Consider the following 26,406-nt stretch of genomic DNA (forward strand, 5'->3'; position numbering starts at 1 on the left):
CATGTATTTACTACGCTTAAAGCACTTGTGCATGTATTTATCCTTTAATAATTTCTATCTTCTTCAGCTCAGCACCTGCCAAAGGGCGTGTGCTTTTGTTCACCCTTCGCATACGACAGCTCAGGCTGCTGCAAATGAAAAGAACAATCGGTGATGAATCAGTTTCAGGGTTTCTGCTGATAACTGCTTGCCAAAACAGTCACCGAAAGATAAGAAAGAGCCAGCGTCATCAGAGGTGCCCACTACTACTGAGTGTGCACGAGTTATCTTATGAATCATTACCTAAAGGCTGACCTGCAGTGCAACCATACTTTAATTGCAGGCTCTGTGAAAAGTGTCTAGACCTGCAGGTTAAAGCAGGTTTTATTGACTCTTACCTAATATTACATCCTCGTGCACGTAAGAAAAACTCACGTGTCAGTGTAAACAAATATACTGTAGCTTCAAATCAGCAGTCAGAGACCGGCTAAAATTACAGTTACACTTTTTTCACATTTTTCACAAAAAGAAACTCCTACAGCTCCTAGTTATAAACTTAACTGAATGTGAAAGAAACAGTCAAAGACAAAATAAACAAATATAGGTTTTGATTTTATTTACATCACCTTTTACACCTTCCTGTCCTGAAGTGGCAGTTAATACCACACACTAAATTCATACAGATATACGAGACCATGCATGCCTCAATCATTCCAGCTTGAAGGTCAGAATTTGTGACCGATATACAGGCAGTGTGCTATATATACAAAGAGTACACTATAAATGGATTTTGCTGTGTTCAAATTGCTGCATTCATTACACTGATACACCATGTTAATATGCAAATGGTGAATTATTTCAAGCGTTATTGGTGCCAAAACATGATCTGCCATGCAATAAAAAGTGTGCATTGTGAATGTAAATAAGATCTCTCAGAAGGAATTTATTTCTGTACAAAACTCTCAACTCAAGTCTACTCCAATAGATGATGAGTGAGGTATTGGCGGTTTTTAAAAACACAAACAGATCGGATTTTTTCCCCCCTTAAGGCTGTGGTATGTGCACGCTGTCACAAATGAAACATTCTTCTGCTTTTCCTCAAATCAGGTAGATAAAAAGAACACAGTAACAGTAAATCTGGTGTGCAGCATGTCGTTTACAATAATAGCTGTGAAACCCAAAAAGTTAAGAAACAGTGTTGAAAGACGAAGTAAGTGTTTTCAACAGTCCCAACAGGACCGTTTTCTTCTTACTGCTGTAGACCATCCACAAAGAGGCGAGTATTTTATAATGGCAACGAGCACCTCCCAAATATTTCTGCGCCACACCCTAAATAGCAATTAGTAGCTGTTACTCATTGCTACTCGAGGCAGTGGAGATAACACAAAAGGTAATGGCAGCATGCACAGAAAAGACCTAACAGCACGATCGTCATCATAAACTTTAAGACAGACAACCTGCAGTTGTTCTGTTTCACTTTTACACCTGTAAAATGTAATATGCATTAAATTTGAGCACTTAGACTATGGAGCAAAGCAACATGTAAGCGAAATAAATATCCACTGTGGAGTTCCCAATTTGACCCTGTTCTGCTACCACTATAATATTTTGGCAAAATATCCAACTATTTCGGTAAAAAGCATAAATAACTAAACTTTTCTGAGGTGTGCAAGACAAAAATCTGTGAGAGAACATGGTTTAACTGGTGTTTCCCTTGTGATCATGTGTGAAGCAGGTAAAGTAATGATGAATCTTCTCACAATCTTAAATACATTTTTAAAATATTTACACAAACCTGATCGTTCATTTTGCAAGAGACTCCCTAAAAACTTTCACCAGGGGGCGGCATCTTATGCCGTGGTCGCACTACAAGCGACACAGCAACATTTTCAGTGGAAGCCGGTGACATGAAGCTGCAAACCGATGCCCGAATTTTGTCACTGCTGACTCGTGTGATGAGCTAAAAATGACACCATCATGTGTTTTTGTTTTTAGCTGTGGGGTTGTGTTTTTTTAGCTGAGTCAGGGATGACTTTTTTGACGTTTGTGAAATTGGCAGAAATCAGAATTTAAGTCAATACCAATATTTCATTTTAGAGCCAATATCTGCTGATACCGATGATGTGCCGATAATATCGTGCATTCCTACGCAGAAGTTAGCTTCACCCTGGTTAACTTGTCAAAAAGCCTATGGGATTTTTCCAGTGAATTTTTGGATCATTGTGGAAAAATAAGCTTTTTATGATACATTTTGTTCAAGAAGATAATCTTCACAAATGCACCCCTCTTTTTTGAAACGCAGGTCATCCTATTAAGTATGAATGTGCACTCAGAGCACGGGCTGACGGTCACGGCGCTCAGCGAAGCAGAGACGAGACTGCTGAAAGCACGCACCGCAAAACCACGCCCATCTGGATGAAAGACATTTTTAGGGAGTCCCTGTTTTTCAGCAATGTTTTTGTTTGATCATCCATCCACCAGCTTGGCTCTTTTGGTGTGTGTGTGTGTGTGGTTGGAGTTTACGGATGTTTATGAGGAGCTGAGGCCAGAATCGGACTCGGCGCTGCCAGCACGGGCCTTGGAGGTGGGGCAGGGGGCCGTGGAGCAGGGGATGGAGTAGCGGGAGCAGGTGGAGCTCTTGAGGGTCTCCTCTGTAATAACCTCCTGCAGGGAGTGTTGCTCCTCTATCTGGAAAATGTTTGGCTGCTCTCCTTGGTCGTCACAGATACTAAAAGAAAAGGAGCGGACAGTTAGATCAGTGACAGCACGAGTTTTATTAAATACTATCCGTCACTCACAAAACAAAGTCATACAAAATCATTTTGCGAATAAAAATGAAAAAGCTACAAATTCACACTGATGAATAACATTAGAAATTACAATATATATAAAATAACATTAATAGGAATATTTATCCACTATCATAATATGGCACATGTTAGAAAAAAATCACTTTCAAAATCAATTTAACTGCGCTCCACATCAAACTCTTCACACTCTTCAGAAACTGTAACATTTCATTACACTTTGCTTGAAATCAATCATATAGAAATTATTTTGTGAAACAATAACATGTTAGAAACTGGTGTTATGATTATACTATCACAGTACAATCCACTGGAAGTTACTAGTTGTAGATGTACTAATTGAACTATAATTTTTTATCTGATTTAAGTGAAACAAACATGGTCAAATATTCCATCAGGCAAGATGCAAAAAACACAAGTTCTGCTCTAAACTAACTAGCACAGAGATAATGCTATCATACAGTAGCTCCACACATCTTTTCATGCACCCATGTTAATGAAACAGCACAATCTGCTGCATTCATTTTGGCTCAGAGGATGATTGCACTGGTTGGTGTTTTGGCGGTGAGGAGGAATCCTTTCTTAGTTGTTTAAAGGGGTAAAAGGATTTTGGATTCAATCTATAAATTCTGGGCAGTTTGCTTTTTTCCTGCAAAGCATGTGTCATGTTTTATGAAGCAATGCCCGATTGCATAAAAATGATTAATAGTGGGTTATCAAGTTCACTGAATCAGTTTTATTTGAATGGCTCACTTTTACAGCCTCCAACCGAAGCCGATTATGTTCATGCTACCAAGTCAAATCACATGTATGGCCAGCATCGTGTATCGCCAGGCAAGTATCGAAAACAGAGGCACTGTTCTGTCCACATATGGACAATGTCAGACATTGTTATTGGAAGCTAAAACCCCTTTCCCATGGCAGCATAGTGCATTTAGCACAGCTATGCGGGCTTATGTGTAGGACAAAGGTCATTCATGTGTCATATGACACTGAATAAGTGTTACAGAAATGTAGGTCCCCCAGTGAGTGACTCTTCCCAAACTCTATATTCTCCACAAAGAGCTCCGTCAATAGGTCCTTACAATAGTTTACAGGTGGTTCAGGTTTAAGCCAATAATTTTATTATCGGTGACGAATCAAAATGTCTGTTGCGTGAGGCTTATTGTGAGTACCACCTGTCTGGGCAGGTGAGCTACGACTTATCAACCCCATCTGTTACAGTGAAAAGAGGACAAAGGTCACATAAGGTCAAGCCAAGATATACTATATGTAAGACATTCTTATAATGTTCAACTAAAGTTATGAAGACAGGCCACTGAAGTCTTCCCCAAATGAGAGCAGAGCAGTGAAACCAATTAAAGTCCTGACTGTGTCCAGTGCAATCAGCCCTTTGTAAACAAACACAACTGCAGTAAAAGCAAGTCATCTACAAACTTAACTGGTGCAAATAATAGAAAAATTGTGAAATATTTGCTGTGACGTGATAAAATTACTGAAAGGTGAATAGCTGTAAATCTTATAGATTAAATGGAGGTCTCTCCTGGATCAAGATTTTTTGATAGGGATGTACTGATCAAGATCAGAGTCACTTAATAATGAATATCAGATGATAGATGACTAGAGTCCCAGTGCTATACCTATATTTTCCTAGATAATGCAGCCGCACAGTGCACACTTCAAGTACTTTAAAGTTATTTAAATCTATTCAATCTATGTGCCTGACAATGGAGAAGCTTTGCTATGTATTAGAAAAAAATCCTTGCATCCAGGCTGTTTATTATTGTTTTCTTTTTTTACAAAATGCAAGTGTAAACAACAAACCTCAATCTTTTTGGCCTTGTTGCTGTTAGGGTAAATTTCTCTCGTTTAAAAAGGATTCTCCCGCGTTCATTGTTTTGGTACAGCCACCTGAGTTGCATGTCTGTACATCTTTTGCACTGATTACATTAAAAATTACTCTTATTGGCTTTTTGCCAGCAGAGCTTTTGTTGCACTTGCAGTGGCGTGATGAGAGTTGTTGGGCGGCTCTTTAACGCTGTCTGTCTCTCCTTCGAGCAAGTTGATGAAACACTATGCACCATAGGCGACAGCAAAATGCAAGTAACACTGACACTGATACCCTTTTTCCATCAAATTAGCTCTGGTTCTTGAACCAGCTCAGTTCAGGATTCTTGCACAGAACAACTGTAATCAAGGACGTGTTATCCGCGGAGGGCGCTGCACAGTGCACAGTGCACAGCAAAGGCAAAGAGCAGTAACAAATTTACGGATTACATCAATCACTTTTGTTCTTTTATTTCAGACATGAGAAACATGAGGGTATCAAGTTATCATGGTATACCATGGTATTTAGAAATCCTGATGGTGTGGTTTTAAATATTGTCAAAAATACCCTCATCTTTCCACTAACTTCATACTGGAGAGGGTGTGCTGGGGACGTTTTTGCATGCAGCACGCAGAGCTACGGCACTGTCAACAACACGATCCTGAAAACGTTTCACAATAAATATCCATGTTAACAACTGAAGGTCAACAGAAACATTGCCAGAGGGCTTTTATTTTGAAACAGAAACAGGAAAGGTTGATATGGATATATCTGTATTTTTCTTAAATCTGTGATTGATGCAGACGCTGAAACTGAAGTTAAAGGCCTTTGTTGTCTGATGATTTCTTACTTAACTTCTTCATTGTTACCTCCTTCATTTTTTTTCAAACCCTGTAGAATGCGACACGCCCACTGACGTCACCGTTCATCCCAAAGATGAAGAAAAACCCGCTGAACCAACTTTTCGGGCTCGGGACCAATTTATTTTGGATCTAAATGCTTGAGGGAACACTCTTTTAGATGTTAGTTACGTCAAAGATGACGGCGAGACCGTTAAGAGGTCACGGGACTTTTTGTTGCAGTTTTTTTTTTAAGTTGTATAACGACAGAAAATAACACTGTGTTTAATTGTGCTCTAAATGGTTAAGAATTAGGCTTGGGGACTGGAACAAACCTGGTTCCATAATGATGGGAAAAGGGTATCAGCTGCATTAAACAAGTGGTCATTACTGAGGTAAAAGCCATAAACAAACAGTCTCATACTGCATTTTGCTGTCGTTTATGGCATGAGGTGTCCTGCAGCAGGATGTGAACAAAGTAGAAGAGAAACGGAGAGTTAAAGACGGTTGCACTAGTTAGTGATAGTCAAAGATTCACGAGTAAAAACGCCTTTGTACAACAAGGGATTGTATAGTCAATCCTGATCAGTTAAAAATGCCTTGATCCACCCCAATACCGATCTTTGACATCGGATCAGGATATCCCAAATTTGAGACCATTCATTCAATTCACTTTCATAACATTTACAAGCAAATCAAATTGCAATTAGCAGTTAAAAATGCAAAGACATATTTTGGGTTCATACAGAAGCCAAAATTTCAGGTAACACTAAACAAGCCATTCACTCTGGGTGCCTCTTTTGCTTCCAAAATTAAGCTGCATATCAGTACTGTACTGTACCAAGCATGAGTTGGAGGCCTTTCAAAGCAAATTCAAAACACAGGCATTGTAAAAAGGGAGTGACCTGGGTGTCAGCTGGGGAAACTAAAGTCATAAATGATAAACATGGCAGTTGACTAATCAAACAGGCTTGGTTAGTGCGATCCAAAAAGATGAAAAAATGCCACTGAAATGTCACGTAATGTAGAATTAAGGCATGGGACATATGAGAAGTCAACCGTCTTGCATCATTGTCGAGGAACATTATTTTGTTCCTGTTGCGTATTAATGAGTTAGAGGGGGAAACTGAAAACCAGCCAAGGGGTGTAAAGTGAGTAAATGAACAAAACACAGCCAGGAACCGTAGAGACATTACGGGAATCTGGAGAACTTGAGTCAAAATATGGCACCAAGCATTCACAAATTCTGTAAGAAAGAGGCACAGTTATAACAACAACCTGGAGACGTTTAATTATGTTACATGTGGAATCTGCAGGGACTGTTGGGTTGTAAAATAGGGTCAAAAGCGTTTGTTCTTCTTTCTGCAGGGGTCTGTAGGAGTCTGGGCCAAAGTGCAAACATACAAATAGATCAAATGTCACTGTTTAGTGAAACACGGAACTGAAACGGCTGAACAAACAGGCCCGCTGACTGCGCAGCTTTGATGAGACCAGAGGAAACTCTCTTTCAACCTGCTCGGGCTTTACGTAACAGCATTGGCACATGTGCATCAGTTTCACACTCACAGACAAAATGTTCAATGAATAATCAAACCATTTTCATCATCAGCTATGACAGCTGCCAAGTGATTAGCGCGTCTGCCAATGCTTGATGATATAACCTTGAACCCCGAAGAACTGTGCAGATAAGAGAGGCCTTGTAATCATTCAGTGACGTAACTGGGAGCAGTGTTGTAAACGCAGTAATCAAATTTATAAAACAGAAAGCCCTGCTTCATTACTGTGTCTTCAGGCTGGTGGGGGCCACAGTTCGGCTGACGGGGACACCGCAGCAGAGGGTGAACTGTACAGTTTACAGTGCAGGGTGTTAGGTAACAAGCACAGACTGCAGCTTGAAACATAATCATGAGAACGTTTAACGAGTGAAATGGCAGGAACGTGTTTTAACCAGGGTTCCTGCTAAGGATGATAAGCAATAGTAGATTAATCGGTCGTTAAGAACTTAATCGAAAAGATGAAATTTAATTGAGTAATCAACAGGCTATTAAAATTCTCAATCAAAAATATTTGCAATATGTTGCTGTGAGCTTTGATTGTGGAAAAATGCATTTGGTTTTGTTTGAAATAAGTTTTTTTTTTTTTTTCAAATAATGATAAATCAATTTTTAATTTTAACAACTAATCGATTAACGAAAGTGCCTACAATTTACAGCCCTTGTTCCTGCAACTAGAGGCAAGTAATATTTATGGCTTTTAAAGACTTTTTTAAATGCCAGTCAGACTCAAGTTTAAGATCAAATTTCTAATAACCACAGTTGAAATTTGACTTATTTTCTTTATTTATTTTAAAATAGAACATGCTATTTTTTGTCTAATAAAAAAGCTAGGTTATCTACGTCTAATGTTGAAAAAACCCAGCCCTTGGAAGACAATAAACATATTGTATTATCATAAACGAATCTATTTGGTTTACCAACAGAAGTAGGAAATATCTATCCACTTTCCTTGGCAATTTGTACATTTTTCATAGTAGTAGTAGTAGTAGTAGTAGTAGTAGTAGTAGCCCAGTTGGTAGAGCGGGTGCCTAATGTACACATTTTTAAGACTTTTGAAAGATTACTTTAAGTCATTTTACTTAATTAAAGCCCCGCGGGAACCCTGGTTTTAACTGATTGTTTTAAAAGGAATTATTTTCCAAGCAAAACATTAGTTTGTACCACACAGTGCTGCTCTCAGTGAATATTAACATGAACAGAAATGGTTGTGTTTGTGGTTTCTGCTACAAAAGTTGAGGATTGAAAAGACCTTTATGGCAGCCACAGACGCTGCATTTTCACCTACCTATCATAGATGAGCCCATCGATTCCTTGCTCTCTGAGCTTCCGTCTGATCTCGTGCTCGTTGTTGTCATCTCCCCAGCTGAACACCACCAGGCCTTTCGACTGGGCAACCCCGATGTAGGACAGGTTCTTCAGCAGCTCCTCAGTGTGGGCACTGATCCCCTAAAGAAACAGGCACGAAGTCCAGTTAGAAAAACTGGCTCAATTTAATTCTGTTCATGTCTAAAACAAAACACCTTCCCACCTACTCAATCTCATTTTGGTTAAAAAATGGGTTAACTTTGTATGACCTCATAACACGTAGTGAGTGAGCAAAATCAGCTCAATTTGTGCCTTAAACGAAACACAGGACATTGTCAGATTATGCTGCATAAGCTGTCTGCAGTCAATTTTTGCACATGCTAAAACTACTTAGGAGGCATTACAGACAGCTGACAGAGCTCTGCTGGCTGGTTTGTTATGTGGACTGGCGTGACAGTCGTGGACTATTTTTGTACTTTGCTCAAGGACACTGCAGCAATGCTTGTGAAGAAGGGTGCAAAACATTTAAATACAAGCCAAATATCCTTTCAAAGAAGAAATCCTGTTGTTTATGGAAAAATAGTTTTATTACAATTAAACAGTTTTTAGGTATCAGAGTCCAAAGTTGTGCTATTGTAGCACTAAAACTGAACTGATGACATTTTTATAGTATCTATTTATCTATATATATAATCTATTCATATAGATTTTCTATTTTTGGAGCTGGACTGTTCATCAGGAGCACTGTTTGAATGTACACTGTGTGGTTATTCATTGCACCACTCTCAGAGCGCAGAGCTTACTCTGGGCACAGACAGAGCAGCAAAACGTCAGGCGCACTGAAAGTGAAACTTAACCGCTCATTCTGCTGGGTCTAAAAGCTTGCACTAACTCGCCTCTGCAGCAGCTGTTCCTCTAATCCATCCGTCTGATGATCAGCTATGAGCAGATCAACAGATCAATTATCCACCGCACGGCTCACAAAATACTGCTGAGAAAACCAAAGTTCCACCTGCGCTGCTTTAATAGACCCCCAAAAAACGCAGAATTTCAAGAGGGGACACAGAATGATACAAATGGACTCATTTAAAAGACTTCAACGCAATTATTCGTAAACCACTGACATTTAACATAACAAAACTACCCTAAATAATTTCATGGTAAGTTTTCTCAATTTGTAGTTAAAAAAAAAGTTCCACTGCTCTTGTCTAATCAGGTGTCATTAATCCCTTTTATTAAATAAACAACATTATGCAGCAGCAGCAGAGCTGATCCAAGAGGAGGGCGGTGAGTACAGCATAATCACCCAGAAGTCACTCAACATGAAATTTTAACCATAACCACTTAACCAACCACATATTATTTAACCAAAGCATATATCATATTTCATTATGGCTCCAAAAACAAAACAAAAACATTTACTTTCAAACCAACTCCTTACTTAATGTTTTTGGAGAAGCTGTACAAACACAGCAGAAATATTATGATAAATGTTTTTTCTGCTCACCAGAATATTCTCACTCTGGGCGAAACTTATGGCGATCTGAGTGGTCTGGCAGCGGATGTCGATCAGTTCAGGATACCTGTCTGAAATTCCCTGAGTGAGGAAGAGGATGGGGTACTTGTTCTGCTTTTGACGCACCCTGCAGAAAAAAACAGAATAATGTCAGCAACAGTTGCAGTTAATGGTATTTAACCAACTGTTTGCATTCAGATAAGCTGAACATGGAACAAAAGTAAAGACATACTGAGTGACATGTTTATAAAACATCTGTGTTGGAGGTTAAAAACTGTAAAAAAAAAAAAGGGCCAATTTGCACATTTGGAAAGACTGTATTTTAAATGAAGATCACTTTCTTGAGAAGTTCCCCTTTTAATTCTAATGACAGTTGTTTATCTTTAACCATTACGCCCTCTACTTTATCCTCAGATGCTAACTGTGCTTACATGGTGCAGATGTCTGGGTCAAAGCAGGAGAAGACGATGCGTCTTTTTCCGCCTTTTTGCAGAACACAGGACAGGATGATGTCGAGGTAGGTATTCATATTGAAGTAGGATGATAAGTTGCCGTCCCATGATCCGTCCTGTCAACAAAAAGGAACAAAAACACATTAAAAAAAAATCACACTTAATTCTACAATCAAAATATTCTTTTCAATATGCTGTAACAGGTTTAAGCAAAAATAATCTCCCTTAATATATTGGTGATCTCCTCATTATCTCCCACTTATTGAGCCAGTGATTATGTCATCGACCCACTGAGTGAGAAAGTGTACCCACCTTCATCTGGCAGATCCATTTGAGCTCGATGTTGAAGCCAACATGCTCAGGAACAGCTTGGAAGATCTGTGGAAGATGTATGAAGGATTAATTTTACTCTGACTTTGACAAAACACAGTGCAAAATAAAATACAGTGACAAGAAGTAAGTAATAACTAACCAAACCATGCATGGACACTTTAACGGGTAATTTCCAGAGATTTGGGAGACAGCAATATCAAACAGAGAGAGGGAAATTCCTAGTTTTTATCTATATGCTTGTGCAGGTGAGGGCCGTCCTGCTCATAAAGCTCATATTGATAAGATTAAATAATCAGTACAAAGTCATTTACCTGTGAGAGTGAGGGGAATGGCTGATGCTCATCGATTTCCTCTTCATCGTCCAGCAAATCTAAGTAACAAACAGATGACCGTTAATGCACATCATACAAAATGTCTGCTGACTTATTAATGCATTCAGCTTGGATCGCTGTGCTGTGATGTAATACATGCAAAGCAATGTGATAAAAACTGGACTCGTGCCCGTCTGTTGATCTACGGTTTGTATGAGAGTATACTGCATTCAACAGCACGGCTTGGCGGTTATGGTTGCCATCGGGTTGCCACAGCAAAATATGCACTCTAAATTAAATTATTTTAAATATTTGTTGCATTAGTGATAATTTAAATATTGCTGCTACATTCAGATCCAAAACCAGATGATGCTTTGTGTATGTTAACCTGCGTCTGCGCAGACATCTGTTTTAGAAACGACGGCAAAACAAAGGAAGTTGTTAGTGGGGTGAAAAGTTGGACTAACCCTTAAACATCGCAAACGTATGTGCTTATTGATCAACTGACAAAAAAACAGACAAAACAAAACAAAAAGTACATTTGTGAGAATCTAAAGAAACAAAACATAAAGTAGACTTGTGAGAAAGTTAACGAAAAACAATAAGTAAACTTGTAAAAGTCTTGGGAGGCAAAATATCACAGCATCTTAAAGCTGAATGGAGAATTATACTTCAACGTATACACAACATACAATTCGAATGTCCAAGTGAGTACTGGAGCTTGAAACAACACAAGTAAGCAGCTCAATGACATAATGAGGGAGAGCTGATTAAAGTGATTAAAAATCACGTTTTCATTTTCAACGAGCAAAGGCAACCTTTTTTTAAATTTGTACTGAGCCTTGAACTCAAACGAAAGCACACTGCTTTTTAACATGTCATGTCACTTTAAATTTTTCCTGGCAGACAGCAGTTAAAAAAACAAAACAAAAGCTGCATACCTTTGTCATTGTTTTCTTTCATCGCGGTGACATGGGCCAGCTGTGCAACAAAACAAAGCACAAACACATTACTACATTTCAACACATTGGTTTCAGTTCTAGGTTTTAATGATTAATTGGCTGCAGTGCCAAAAGTGTAAAGTTACCCACATTCTGCCCATTTAGAATTCACGGGAACTACACTAAAACTATAAAGCTTTATCCAATTAGTAGGCACTAATCCCAGAATTGCTCGACTGGTTGGTCAAGGACAAATTTACGCAAGTGCAACTACGCAGTTCCGATGTGACTGTGCAACTAAGATTTGTTCAATATGTATTCGTTAATTGAGAATATATACAAACTTCCTCACTTTAGAGCATGCACAAAGCAAATGACATTACAATACAGGAGAAGCCCAGGTGTCTTTTTGCACACTTTTATCCAGGTTTTTACCTTCAGAAGCTGCAGCTGATCATATGTTAGGTCTTTGACTGGCACCTCAATAAGCTCCAGAGAAGTCTTGTCATTTTTCTGTTGAGACAACAGAAAGAATTAAATCACTTTTAAGCAGTGACACACATTTGTGCACCATTTTTCAAAATGTGTTTTAATTGGGTCTTGATTAGTTAATAGAAAAAAACTGAACATTTCAGTTTAACACTTTTCATAAGTCATTTTCATATGTTGATCATTGAGTCGAAGGTCTTTGTTTTACCTTCTTGGTGGATATGCAGCATGTCAGATCATGGTATACAATGGGAACACTGTCCTTGGACAGATGTACATCAAACTCAACATAGGCTGCACCCTAAAATACACAATTTACACATAATTACTGTAAAATATTCACCCTTGTAAAAGGTAAATCTATTCACGCGTATCTTACATGTGTGGCAGCGCTCTTGAATGAGGCTATTGTGTTTTCCCGGACTCTGTGGTGCCTGTAAAACACAAAATATAAACAATTTGTTGACAGATGCAGAACATGCAGATATATTCAACCATGCTGACACACAAGTGCTGTGCTATTTACTACAGGTGAGGAAACTAACATCAATACAGCACTGATGCCATTTTTTCGATCGTAGTTTAGCACTGATACATGATAGTCAAGTATTGTTTTAATGTATAATTATTAATATTGCAAATACAAATTAAACTTTTAGTAAACTACCAGAAAAACTGCAGTTGCACTTACAGGTTTCACTCATGTCTGTGAAGTCATGTACATCAAACTTTTTTTTTCATAGTTAGTGTGTAAATTCTTGAGTTATGGTGAAAAACATGTTTTGTGAGGTCACATTGACCTTTGACCACCAAATTCTAATAAGTTTCAATCTGGAGTCCTTGTTGGTGTTTGTGCCAAATTGGAGAAAAACTTCTTTAAGGCCTTCCTGAGATATCATGTTCACGAAAATTAGACAGACAAAAAGTCAGGGTGACCTTGATCTTTGACTTCTAATGTCTAATCAGTTCATCAATGAGTTGTTGAGATGTTTGTGCCAAATTTTTCGTTCTTAAGATATCACCTTCACAAGAATGAGATGGATGCAAGGTGACAGTGATCTTGATTTTTGACCCCCAAAATCTAATCAGTTCATCCTCGAGTCCAAGTGGATGTTTGTGCCAAATCTGAAGGAATTCTCTGAAGGCGTTCCTGACATATCGCATTCATGAGAATGTGATGTACAGACAGCCCGAAATCATAATGTGTCCAGCCATGGCTATCGCCAGCATGGAGGCATTATAAAAATTAATTGCTTTTTTTCAGTCCACCAGATACATTTTGCTGCAAAAAAAAAAAAGACCAAAAACTTTATCTTATTAGATAAAACAAAAATTGACAAAGTTCTCCAACCGGGTTCTCCAATAAATGTTATTTCATTATGCAGACTAAATCAAAATGTTGCCTCTGATGATTCCCACCACTACTATTAATTTTTTATGATTATCTGAGTTCCATGCAAGGCGTGCTCTCCTGTCCTGTCCAAGTGTTGAGAAACAGCTGCTGTGACTCACTTGGCTGCATGTGTGCTGCCAGCTCCTCTGTGACCCACATCCAGAGTGCTTCTTTTCTTCCAGTACTTGGTGAAAGAGGAGCTCATGTCACACTGCAGCCCCCGGATGGGCCGGATCACCAGGTAATCCACTAGATAGAATAAAGTAAGAAAATAGGTCAACAGATTTTTCCGTGTAGAGCATAGCGTGTGAGCTATCACCATGAGACGGAAACAAAACAACAGAACAGGTAAAACGGCTTTTTTTTCCTGCATGATCAGATAAGTATCACCAAATGTGGAATTTATCTGGGCCAAGTCTTACCTCTGACTTTCCCAATGGTCTGTCTGGAATTTCGACCCATTATTGGAAGTGTGGCGACTCCGTTGTCCTTACCGCTCTCCAGGAAAGATGAGGAGAGGAGGCAAGCTGTGCCAACAAACCCGGGATGAGCGTCCCCCTGGACTACGTGCTCACCCAGATCCTCCTGTAAACAAATGTGCAAAATTTGCACAATTCAAAGAAAAGTGATAAATCCAAACATGATGTTCATTTTTACATGCATTTTTTAATCAAGAATACAACTTTTATTGTTTATTAAATTTAAAAGAGGCAGTTTTCCCATGAGTATTACCTCAAAGAACTCAAAGGTGAGCTCCAGGTTGTCTGGGTCCATGGTGTGGATACTGTACTCAGTCCACTGAGAGGGCTCCAGTGCGTACCCACATTCAGGCTGCGAGTGGCGAGACTTGTAGCCGTTGGCACTGATCATACTGATCTCCAGAGTGGTGGTCATCTTGTGCCAAGTTGAAGGACTGAGCTCCTCTTCCTCTTCCTCTTCATCTTCCTCCTCCTCAAAGCCCTCTAATGTCAGCTTGATTCTGTATAGGTAGTTAAAAAAAAACAATTAAGTAAATACACAGACTGAAATATCAAAAGTCACATACAGGATTCCTACAGCAAGGCAAGTTAGATTTAAGATGTTTTAATGCCACACTGAATTCAGTTAAAGACCAATTTTCAAAAACCAAAATTGTACAAAAACGATTTGATTTTGCCCAAGTGTTTATTGTAACAAAACCAGGACTTTTTTGTCCCGTGAAAAAGTTAGATTATCTATGTCAACTCTTCAATAACTCTTTTTAAGGTGGAGCTTTAGTTTACCAACAGAGGTGGGAATTATCTGCCATTTCTGACCAGTTTTCTGGACAATTCTGTGTTTCTCAATCTGCATGTGAGATTCCACAATTTGGATTCCCATCATGACAAGTTTGAGAAAAGTAATATATGAAATTATTTAACACAGATGTTACCAATTATTTTGATTTGATTTTGATTATTATTTTACAATTCAATGTCAGAAAAAAAATCATAAAATCCGGCTTCACATTTCTGAGCATTTTTAAGACTTTTGAAAGATTAATTTCAGTCAATTTAATACTAATTAAGGCCTTATTTTTTGATCAACAAATTCAATGCCTTTTAAGACTTTTTAAGGCTCCGAGGGAACCCTGCACATATATTTCTTGAAAAAGAATCAGATTCAGAAAAATTAACTGTCTGTTGTGGCAGACAATCATCTTAGCCATGGCTCAACATACAGTACCAAACAAATTCGGATAAACATAATAATAAACATACAGAATGCCTTCCTAAAAATAAAAACCTAATACAAATAATTTAGACAAAAAAAAAAAAACATACAATACAGGACTGTGTGCAAAGTGGCATGGTGTTTATGTAGGAGTGTGTTGACATTTGTTTAAGATGTTTATGGCAGTGGTGATGAAGGAATTTTTTTTTAGTGTTTTTCTTGGCCAAGTGGACTTTATAGCAGCAGCCTGATGGTAGTAGCTGCACAGATGTATGCAGAGGGGGAGTGGGTTGTGATGTGATTGCTTTCCTTTCAGCAGCTTGGGTCTTAAATACTGACAATTGAGTTTGGGTTTTGCCAGTTATTTAACTTGCTTGGTTAATGATCCCTGAAAGCTTCAATTTATATTTTGATAGATCAAAATATAAATAAAAGCTGTTTTTCTCTTCGCTTTTCTTATTATGCTTGTGTCTGCTGAGTTTCTGTTGCACTTAGGTAACAGGTAAGGTAATAGATCCGTCTCATTTCACTTTCAAGCAGAACTTTCTCCCAGCAGTGTTAAATTCGACCGGAGGGTCATCCTTACCTGAAGCGAGACTTCTTGAATTTCTTCTTCGTGATTGACACCGGAGGTGTCTTTGAAAAGTGCAGACGCAGGCGAATCTCTGTCTGGCACGTGAGCCACCCAGAGTCAACACAATTCATCCCATCTGTAATGAGGAAGGAGACAGCGTCAGGGAGCACGTGATGACTTGGGATTTGTCTCCTGTGACTGTTTACCAAAGAACTGGAGGCAGTGACAACAGCAGGAAGGAGACAAATTACCTCAAAACCTCAGCTGTACGACACACAGGAAGTGACTGCAATGCGGCCGATAGGGATCAAAATTTCCCACAGGGCTTAAGCAATTTAGTTTTACAGTGTTGCTATCTCATGGAGATTTTAGACGCTATAAACCTACATTAGGAAATTAGAGGGATAGTTCAGATGTTTGGAAATGGGTTTGTATGAGGTACTTATACATGGTCAGTGTGACACATACAACAGCTTAGCAGCAGTAAATTGCTCAGCTGGAAGCAGCAACAAAACTTATTTTAGCCACCTTAAAAAAAAGGTGCTGTCAACCCTTTCAGATGGGGGAGCTATTGTTGGCCTTAGGTCCTCATGTACGCTCTCATCAAAAGCCACCAGACTCCACTGACAAGTAACTTTAGCCCGCTGAACACAGGAGCTGCTGGTCCACCACAGCTTTGAGTAGTTAGCTTGTTTTATAGTGTTTATAGAGACTTTGGTTAATCCTAACTAACTCTTTTTAACACTGAAGTCACACAATAACACAAACAAACTGATTCTACACCGCCTTTGTTCATGCCCACCTCAGCAATAATAATAATTATGATAACTTTATTTATCTAGCACCTGTAAAAACAGAGTTTATAAAGTGCTTTGACAAGCAAAAGCAGAAATGTTGCAGGACGCATAATGTCAATATAAGATAATACAAATATGCCAAAACCAACAAAAGCAATAAAACCGCAAAAAAGAATTAAATAAATAAAACATACATTAAAAAAGTACAATAAATAAAGATAAAAAAGGACAAACATTTTTTGGGGCAGTTTTTCAGTGGAGTCTGCCTTCAAAGAGAGCAATATAAAAAGAATAATACAACGGCTTCAGTTTCCATTCAGAAATCGCTGTCAGACAGCAAAATAAACTAATGAAAATGTTCTAAATATAGCGTACACTTGAACTGATATTGATGCTTTAAATTGGGGCTTTTTTCAGGTGGCTAAAATACATTTTGCTGCGGCTCCTGTCAACAGCAGTGCATTGTGCATGTAACCGACTGAGAAACAGGTTTGAGCCCAGGGCTGTGGCCTCCATCAAACATATTACTCTTGACACTTACTAAGGACTAACAAACAACACACAAACGCGCGCATACGCACGCACACACGCACACACACACACACACACACACACACAAAGACTCATGCTGTCTGCACAGGTCACATGCTACACTGCTGCTAGATTCTGATGCTGCTTTTATTTACGCAAGTGCTGATTTTACTTGGTATTATTCATCTTGTTGCTGCTGGTCAAAAAAAGCCAAACAAAGCTTCATTGTACCCGTGCCTATAATGACAGTAAGATCGTGCTGATTATATTCTAAAATTTTTGTCAGCTGGACTTCAGCCTGTTTCTCTAAATTGGGGGCATTCTGACTGACATCTATAACAGGCAGGGAGAGCAAACATTATAGTGCGTGCAGTGTTTGTACTTAGTGGTGGCAACGTTTTTTTTTACTTACTGTGAATTCCAAAATGTCCGTCATCAATATTCTGGTGTGAGGCTGCAATAAAAGTAAAGCGCGTTAGAAAGAGGACGGAGGAATCTAAACAGCACAAGGGTTGAGGTCAGATCAAACCAGAGCACTTCCTTTGGATAGAGTTCACATTCTTAAATTCTTAAAACAAGATCTCACATTCAAGCCTTCGTTTTCTCCAGTTTGATTTGCCTCAACCTCAAGAGTCACCACAGCAAAAATATATATCAGAGTAAGAGAGAAAAAAAAACTTGAACTACGACAATGAGCTTGACATTGAGGCTAATGTAGAAGGATGTTTATCAAAGTAATTAAACAAAACACTTCTTGATTGCATATAAAAAGATGCCATAATATTGTAACAACTGTTTATTCTACGGGGGGAAACAATTTAATAGGATTTGCTAAAAGGAAAAAAAATAGGATGACAAGCTGGGGTCAAAAAGGGCATCAGGGTGCAAACATGGTTGCAACTATTCTTCCCATCAAGCTCATTCTGAATGAGCTTTTTTTTGTGTTGAGCGAGCACAATGGTGATTTAACTGGAGAGGTCTCCTATTTCAGGTTGTGACATCCACTGCACTGCAGCGTTTCCTCTATAGCTATAGATTATTCCAGCAAGCCTTGTCCCTGATCTCTGTCTAAAAATATAGACAATCCCAAATAAGCAAGAGGCCACCAGTAAATTACAGACAGTGTTTGTGGAGGAAAGGCTGCAGTCTGGTGGTAATATGTTAATTTTAACATGTACATGTTGCCCAAAACATATCATGAAAGGTCAGATTGGACTATTTCTAAAATGCTATCGTTCATCAGTGTGATTAGAAAGAACTGATCCTACATTAGTGATGCTGGGCAACTGTTCTAGTGCGAGGGCAGGAGATGCGAAGTCTAAAGGGGGTTTGAGTATGACACAGCAGGCACCCATTTTTTTGTTGTTGTTTTATACCTGTGGGGCTCATCATGCGGGGCTGTTGATGGGTCTCCCACATATTGACTATCACTTGACAGGGACCACCTGCACTCTGCAATTCCAACATTTGGTACAATGTTAGGGTTTTCAGATCAGATACATTGAACTACTTTTCAGTCTGGTCTCAAAGCTGGCTGGACCAGAGTGTGAGAAAGGAATTAGAGCCGGTATAGTCACCAATCCCCAGCTGGGGCGGTCAGGCACCATGGGTTGAAATCTGAAAAGTGGATTTGTTAGTGAAGGGAAAAAAACAAACATTTCTTCAGTCACACATAAAGCCGCTTTCTTTATCTGTAAGAAAGCCACCATTAATCATAGCAACAACATGTTTGTAGCATCACATTTTGAGCTCTGTAATACATTTATATATTTGTGTGGTAGTATCTTAAATTTCAAGCATGACTCAGGCTGCATGAATAAATCACCACGCTGCCAAGTGTTAACGTCTTTAAGCTTGCTTCAACTGATGACCTCCAATTATAAGTTGGCTTTGAAAGAGTTTGTAAGAAAGCAGCACCAGTTTTTCCAGTTATGGTTAGGATCACTTACCAGATTAATGTATCACCTTCCATCACCGATGTTCAAGCCCTTTGGGCGGTTTTGAAATAGCCAGTGCCAAGCCGCCCGTTGGTTTATTCTAATCTAAGCAAATGAGCCTCTTTTGAGCCCTCACTATACATGAGCCTGTATATACATTAGCTTTACACAAACACACCGGGGTACAATATCCATAGAAAAAAAATTTAGAAAACAGCACAGTGCGGACACATGAGGAAGACAAGTCAGGGCACATTTTTAGTCTTACAAAATATGAACCCTGCCCTATACACAGGCAAATAATAACATACCAAAACAATGAGAGAGTACTGAGAGAGAAGTAGACTTTATATTTTTCAGGTATATTTCTGACGCATTTTCTGTCTCTTTCTAGGGATATTGTACCCCTGTTATGTTTGTGTATAGCTAATGTATATACAGGCTCGTGTATGGTGAGGGCTCAGAAGAGGCTCATAAACTCAGATTAGAATAAACCAACAGGCAGTTTGCCTGGCACTGGCTATTTCAACATTGCCCAAAGGGCATGAACACTGGTGAATGGAAGGTGATACAGTAATCTGGTGAGTGATCCTAAGCATAACTGGAAAATCTGGTGCTGCTTTTCAGCAAACTCTTTCAAAGCCAGTGGAGCAAACAAACTAAAGGAATGTATTTTTAACCTTCCTGCTGATACGCTGTGACAGGAAAAGTGCAAATTCAAATAATGCTGCAATTGATTGTACTCCGAAAAAAAAGTAACGATGAAAAATGTCATTCGAGTTAGAAACTCCAAACAGAATGACATTTTCATCAAGTAAGTGACGTAAAATAAATGCTGTAGCTGTTTCTTCTATTTTAGTTGATTTGTGCTTGATGAAAGTTTTTACGAGCCCATGAATCTCGTCTCTGTCCACACAAAACAAATGCACACAACAACTTTATGCTCTTGGCTGTGGTTCTTTACACTTATTATGCTCAGCCCCAGTTTACACAATTTTGACCTGGTGTACTGTTATTCTAATAAAGAAAGAAGACAGCTGACGTTTCTCATCGCTTAAGGCGCTACGGAGACTGATGCAGGACATCTGAAAAGCTTGTAAGACACTTGACATACAAAAATTAGTAAGCTGCGGGCACGTGTGTTTTCCCAAGCAGATGCACTGAGATGAATTTAAGGTTGAAAGTCCTAAATATCAAGTCAGAGTTGTTGAGTTCTGACTTGCAATGGATTGCAGCATTATATCTGAAATCTTCACAAACCATGTATAATTGATCTAATTTATCTTTAGTTATCTTTCAATCCTGCTTTTAAATGATTATCTTTGACAACAATGAGCAAATCAATCAGTAATTTTAAAGCTATACCACTATAAAGAAAGGCAACTGTGCTCACCTTTGACTCCAGGAAGAAGCCTTTGAGATAGCGGTACTTCGACACAACTCCTTTAGGCACAGTGACGGTGGTAGTCCACAAATTTCTGTCAAAGAGTCAACACACACGTTAATATTTTAGACAGACAGAGAAGAAAGAAAAACACATGTTTTTAATGAGTTGTTAAGTTTCACCTACCCATCATTACCAACAGGATGTAAGGTGACAGCTTTTTGATGGCTCCAGCATCCCAGGGCATCACAGCTACCAACAACTGCAATCACCTCCCCTAGAAATGTTTAAATCAACCATGTAACATGAGTCGCAACAGCAGGATAATTATCTCTGAAAATACTGCAGTGTCGCAGTTTAGATGTTTTTTTTTAAATTAGAACATTTTGTTATTATAATTGAAACATGAAAGATTTTTAAAAATAAAGCTATGTTGTAAAAAGACTGTATGTAAATTTTCATACCACAGTACAGCTTGAAACCAGTATATCGCTGCAAACCTAGATGCAACTTCAGCCAAAAACTGCCAACAACTTTCACAGATTTAATGACATTATTTTCTATATAAACATGTCTTTTGTAAATAGAAAAATGCTGACATGTTCCACGACCATCTAACATGTTAATTCATGTGTCTAACAAAGTTTGTAAAATGTGTAAACTTGGCAATATACACATATGATTTCATTTATCCAAATTTACACTTTTATTCTAGAAACAAACATTTCACAACACAAACAATTATTTCAACATTTGAGGAAAGACAGCACAATCTCTACTCACTTCACACAAAGATAACCACTGGGAAAAAGCAAATAACAACATTGTATTGCAAAACATTTAACAAGCTGGCAGCTTCTAAATGAAGGCTAAAGATCATGCTGTAACACGTGTCAAGCACTTTATCTTTGACTGTGTCTGCAGTTAGGTTTAACAGTCATACCTGAGTTTGTTTCCCCTCTGACAGCCAAAGTCACCTGAGTGGTCTCCATTGTAGACACAGGCACAGAGAAAGACTGGTGGCATAAACAACCTGAAAAATGTAAAAAGATATGATCTTATTTCATATACTAACATCCAATAACACAGTTTAACCCTTTGAAACCTTCAGCAAATTGGCTTGATTCCTTTTCAAAAGTTAAGGAAATTACTGGAAATGAAAAGGTAGTTTTAATATAATAGTTATCTAGGAATCTCACTTGCCTACTTTAAAAAAATAGTTTTAAAGTCATTTTCTTGTCACCCAATTTCTTGCAGTTTGTGGAACATCTCTTAGCAAGTTTCTCATTGCCTTTTTAGCCATTTTCAACAGAAATTAAACCAATTTACTCTGATTTCAAAGCTTTAATCCTTTAAACCTGAGCAAATTGGGAAACATGGGAAGAAGCTAACAAGCAAATTAACAAGAAACGGCCCAAAATTGAACAAGAAACTCGTAAGTAAAAAATAAATAAAATTTTTAAAAAAACAAAAACATAATCATAATAATTGTAAGAATTACAATAGTTTCCTGTACATTTTTCCACATTTTTAAAAAATATTTAATAATTACCCCCAGCTCAATATCAGGTCATTGCTTTGTCACCTTTTACTTTTTTTTTTATTAATTTTTTTTTCCTACGTTTCTTGCCAAGTTGCTCATTATGTTTTATCCCACAATTTCGAGAGAAATCTTACTTTTTTCTGGTTTTAGATGTTTAAAAGCGTAAATGCAAGGCGTGGAAATGCACAGGGTGTGAACACAGTCCTGTGTCAACTATAGCTTTTTTTTGGACATGGATTAAAGTAATATAACATGAGTATGCCGGCTAACTTGTCTCACTGGACGCCGTCTTAAATGAGGTGAAGTCGGTGACGGTATGTAAAATAACGGTTACCTGGAGGTCTTCTAAGCTAGCGTTCAGCGGATAACAACATCGGCACAAAACACCAAAAAAACTAACATTATAGTCTTGAAAGCTACCTTCTTGATTTTGGCAGTTGACGGTTTGTTTCGACCCTCGAAGATGGAGGTTTCACGGTGAACCAGGGTCGACTATCCCGCTGAGCAGCATCCGTCCACAAGCGAAAGCATATCTGACCCGCCCGGTTCACCGCTAGCAAAGCTAAATCTCAACTGAAAATCATGTTCCGAGGACACAAATATCGCCCGAAACGACGAAATAATGACAACGTTATCAAACTGATACTATCACGAGTATCTAACGCTAGATAAACCGGCCGTGACCAGCTGGTTCAAACAATGGTCGACCATTACGGGCTTAAAACAAACAACATATCAAACATCAAGCTAGCCATATTGGAAAACTAGACTTCCGGTGCATATTTTCAAAGTAAAACATTTATCGCCCAAAATGAAAATCGTGAAAGATTGGATCAAAAATTGTACTTATAGTCTATTATAAACATGTATCATTATTAATTAAATTTTAAAAATCTGTCTTATTCCATTTTGACACTTTAAACGGCTGTACTTATGTACTTGCAACGTACTTATGCACTTGAAACCTGAGCAAATTGTTTTAACTTCTGAAAAAATGTAATAAATAAACAAATCAAAAAAGACATGGGAAGAAGGCAATGAGCATTGGAAGAAGAAATGACCTAAAATTTGCTAAAAAATTAGCAGAAAATTTAAGAAATTTACCCCAAAAATTAAAAAAAAAAAATCTTCAGCTTTCTTTTTTTCATCAACATTTTCAAGGCTTTTTAAAAAAAAAATAATTTTCTCAATCTACTAATTTCTTGCAATTTGTAGAACATTTCTCACCACATATTACCAATGCTTTTGAAATATATCATACAAAATCTTGGGGTTAAAATGGTTAAATACTTGTAAAAGGCATCTGAAAGCAGCAAAAGAAAAGTGATGTTGCTCCAGGTCGAATTCAATATTTTTATAATATTTACATTACACATTACTGTTACCTATGATAATAAAAATTAAAATAATTTTTGCACGTTTTATTTATTTATTTTTGTTTGTTTGTTTTATCTGCAAAACATTGCAGCAGCGTGATAAAAACCTGGCATTAAAAGGGTTAAAATTCTGAAAATTAATGAAAATTTAATATTTATTATTAGGACTGAAAAGATAAAGTCAATAAAAGTAGATAATGACATTAATGTTTAATATTTTTAAAGCTTGATTTTGAAAAATGCATTTTGCGATTGTGTGTAATATTAAAGCGGGGCCCTAAGGGTTAAGTATGTTAAGTGCACCTGAGAGCTTGACCTAATGATTTTCAAAATCCTCAATGTCTAACTGATAAAGTACTTCATTAGGATATGTGGTCTCAAATACTTTATGCACATTTACTTGTATTACGCAGTTTTATTTTGAACGTATAATTTCCGTGTTTTCTCGTTTCCGCTGAAGCTTGACGGCTCTGACTTAAACCGCCTTATTCTGGTTCTGGACCCGCAGCGAGGACTGACTGTATTTACCGGGGAGATATTTACAGTCTGCAGCGTGTTGTTACGGTGCATTAACGTACCCTCGGAATCGCGGCTGTTAGGCGCTAAAAACACATGCTCGACACCAAAAGAGATGTAAACAAACATGAAAATCACTTTATTTAAACATAGGATTTCACGAATTGAATGAATTGAATTGAAATGCCAAAAACACCAAAATTTGTTTATATAGGCTATACTGCCTAAGTTTGGATTTCTGCAATAACAACATAACTATGGAGCAAATAAATCAAAAAATATGAAGATAACTACAAAATAACACCAAAATAACAAGAGTGCTTTAAAATAAAATATGTTGTGTTTACAGCGCTGCAACAGCTGGCTCGTGTATGCATGCATTAAACTGAAAAACTCTAAATGGACCCACTAAAGCGGAGAAAACTATACTTTAATGAAAATTACTTGACATGGCAACATAGTAACAATAAATGCAAACATACCTTTAGTCGTTAGAAGTCGATAAACGTGCACATGTCTGGTGACAGTGTAAGTTGTTTGCAGAGCAGACGGGAGCGGTCTTTTAAGTAGGAGGGAGGGTTTTCCACGTCAAGAGCACAGTATCCTTGACTCGCATGTTAAAGAATGATTCACTACACGAACAACAACACAGTCCTATTTCAGGAAAAATAAGCTTTTCTATGAATGCGTCCAGTTGCACAGCTGGGGTGTAAATACTTGATAACACACTCTGTTAGAGTAGCTGTTTGACGCTGTTGGATGGTCGCATGGTTGAAAACATGATTTTGTTTTTCACTGGTTGCTGACTGGCACAGGGATCAGCTGACGCCCACTGTATCGTCACTCATGTGTCTATAGGCTTATCTGCCATCACCACTGAACTCACTTTCACTTTTCACATACACATTAGTCTACAGTAAAACCTGCAAAATATCACTGAAAAAAAGTCAGATTCATGAAATAAAGGGGAAGAGCATAAGTAATTATGTAACTTCCTAGTAGTCATAGCCAGACCTAAAAAAAAAAATCTGCGTCCAAATTTAACTTTTAGCTTTGTTTTTGTGCTGCACACCCGATTGGCTTTGCCTTTTCATTTTTGCTTACTTTAATACTCTCCATCATTTTATCATTCTTAATCTTATTATTTGTCTACTTGTTATTATTACTCTTAATAATAATAATAATAATAATAATAATAATAATAATAATAATAATAATAATAATAATAATTCTTGTTATTTATTTATTTGAGGGGAAATTTGGAGCAACCCCACTGGGTGGCAACCTTGACAACTGTTTATAGGAACTGTTAACTGTTATTATAATTGAATTATTTCTTTAGTTATTTTTTCAACCAGTTGCTTGTTTCATGCTTTTTTAAGTATGAAATGGGGGAGACGGCGATCGCTTACACAGCAGCGAGCATGCTAAAAATGACAGCATCAGGGCCGGATCGAGACATTTTGGTGATCTAGAAGAAATTGAAATCACATGTGGGACAATGAGACACCGGACATTCAGAGACACCGACGGAGACACCAGCGGAGAATGAGAGCGGAGCGGACATTCAGAGACACCGATGGAGTCGGAACACCGGCAGGGCAGACACCAAAGTTTAACTTTTATTATTTATTAGTCATTAATTTGGTTGTGAGAGCTTCAGTGTGCTGTTTTCCAAGCTTGGAATAAAGAGTTAATCACGTTTCTGTCACCTGCATTTGTGTTCACCTGCTCCATACATTTATTTATTTTCTTTTCATAGCAAAATGATCAATAAAATAACGTAAAGATGAATCGATAATGAAAATCATCGTCAGTTGCAGCCCTGTATTTCCTATAACACCACATTCTCTTGGCATGTTTATTTTCTGGACAGTGTTTGGTATGAGTGCATGTAATGTGTCAGGATGATGTCACATTTCTTTACTTATTTATTTAACACTAGCCAGTTTACCCAGCCGGCCAAAACCACAGTTACCACAGCAGGTCACTGAGCTGCTCCACTGGTACAGTTGGGGATTAAATGCCTTGCTCAAGGGAACTTTCAGCAGCAGGTAAACATTCACTAATCAAATCAATATCACAGTCTCGACCACTGGCTCCAATCAATACTCCAGAGATTTAGTGAATGTACTGTGCATTAATTTTTGTTTAAACATGTTGTGTTGGATAACCTCCTATTTTCAGTGGGGTTTTTTTTATTATGTTTTGTTTTACTAACTTTACTTACTGTCTTTTTATTTTCTTTTAGGTATTTTTTTTTTGTGATTTGTTTTCTTCTTTTTTTTTTGGCTATTTCTTCCTAAA

The 26,406-nt window shown here is 37.9% G+C and overlaps 1 protein-coding gene across 4 annotated transcripts; it reads right to left on the minus strand.

Moving 5' to 3' along the window:
* Positions 1-570: 570 nt before the first annotated feature.
* gpcpd1 (glycerophosphocholine phosphodiesterase 1) lies at positions 571-24,854 on the minus strand. Of its 4 annotated transcripts, XM_088089285.1 has the most exons (21): positions 22,628-22,959; positions 21,608-21,697; positions 20,851-20,941; positions 20,674-20,758; positions 18,720-18,795; positions 17,756-17,797; positions 16,028-16,151; positions 14,482-14,728; positions 14,172-14,334; positions 13,869-13,998; positions 12,736-12,790; positions 12,565-12,657; positions 12,303-12,380; positions 11,868-11,907; positions 10,927-10,985; positions 10,595-10,660; positions 10,262-10,398; positions 9,822-9,957; positions 8,295-8,455; positions 6,650-6,699; positions 2,517-2,707 (listed from the first exon to the last, which is right to left on the minus strand). In XM_088089285.1, exons 2-21 carry the CDS (start codon positions 21,654-21,656, stop codon positions 2,664-2,666), a joined length of 1,926 nt encoding a protein of 641 aa, XP_087945411.1. In that variant the 5' UTR covers positions 21,657-21,697; positions 22,628-22,959; the 3' UTR covers positions 2,517-2,663. The 4 variants fall into 4 exon arrangements, with proteins under 4 accessions (XP_042359079.2, XP_042359078.2, XP_087945412.1 ...); XM_042503145.2 differs by lacking the exons at positions 6,650-6,699; positions 22,628-22,959 and adding an exon at positions 24,582-24,854 and having other exon boundaries at positions 571-2,707; XM_042503144.2 differs by lacking the exon at positions 6,650-6,699 and having other exon boundaries at positions 571-2,707; positions 22,628-22,958.
* Positions 24,855-26,406: the final 1,552 nt, after the last annotated feature.

Source organism: Plectropomus leopardus, chromosome 16, assembly GCF_026936395.1.
Source record: "Plectropomus leopardus strain MGB_pleo_1.0 chromosome 16, ASM2693639v1, whole genome shotgun sequence".
In the NCBI taxonomy this organism is placed as follows: domain Eukaryota; kingdom Metazoa; phylum Chordata; class Actinopteri; order Perciformes; family Serranidae; genus Plectropomus; species Plectropomus leopardus.

Bases quoted from the DNA above. Each gene is read 5' to 3' on its own strand.
- gpcpd1 (XM_042503145.2), bottom strand. From the start codon at position 21,656: ATGGAGACCACTCAGGTGACTTTGGCTGTCAGAGGGGAAACAAACTCA. The intron at 20,759-20,850 runs GTAGGTGAAACT...ACTCTTTGACAG, and splicing joins CATCCTGTTGGTAATGATGG to AAATTTGTGGACTACCACCG. The intron at 10,661-10,926 runs GTAAATGACTTT...CATCTTCCACAG, and splicing joins CATTCCCCTCACTCTCACAG to ATCTTCCAAGCTGTTCCTGA.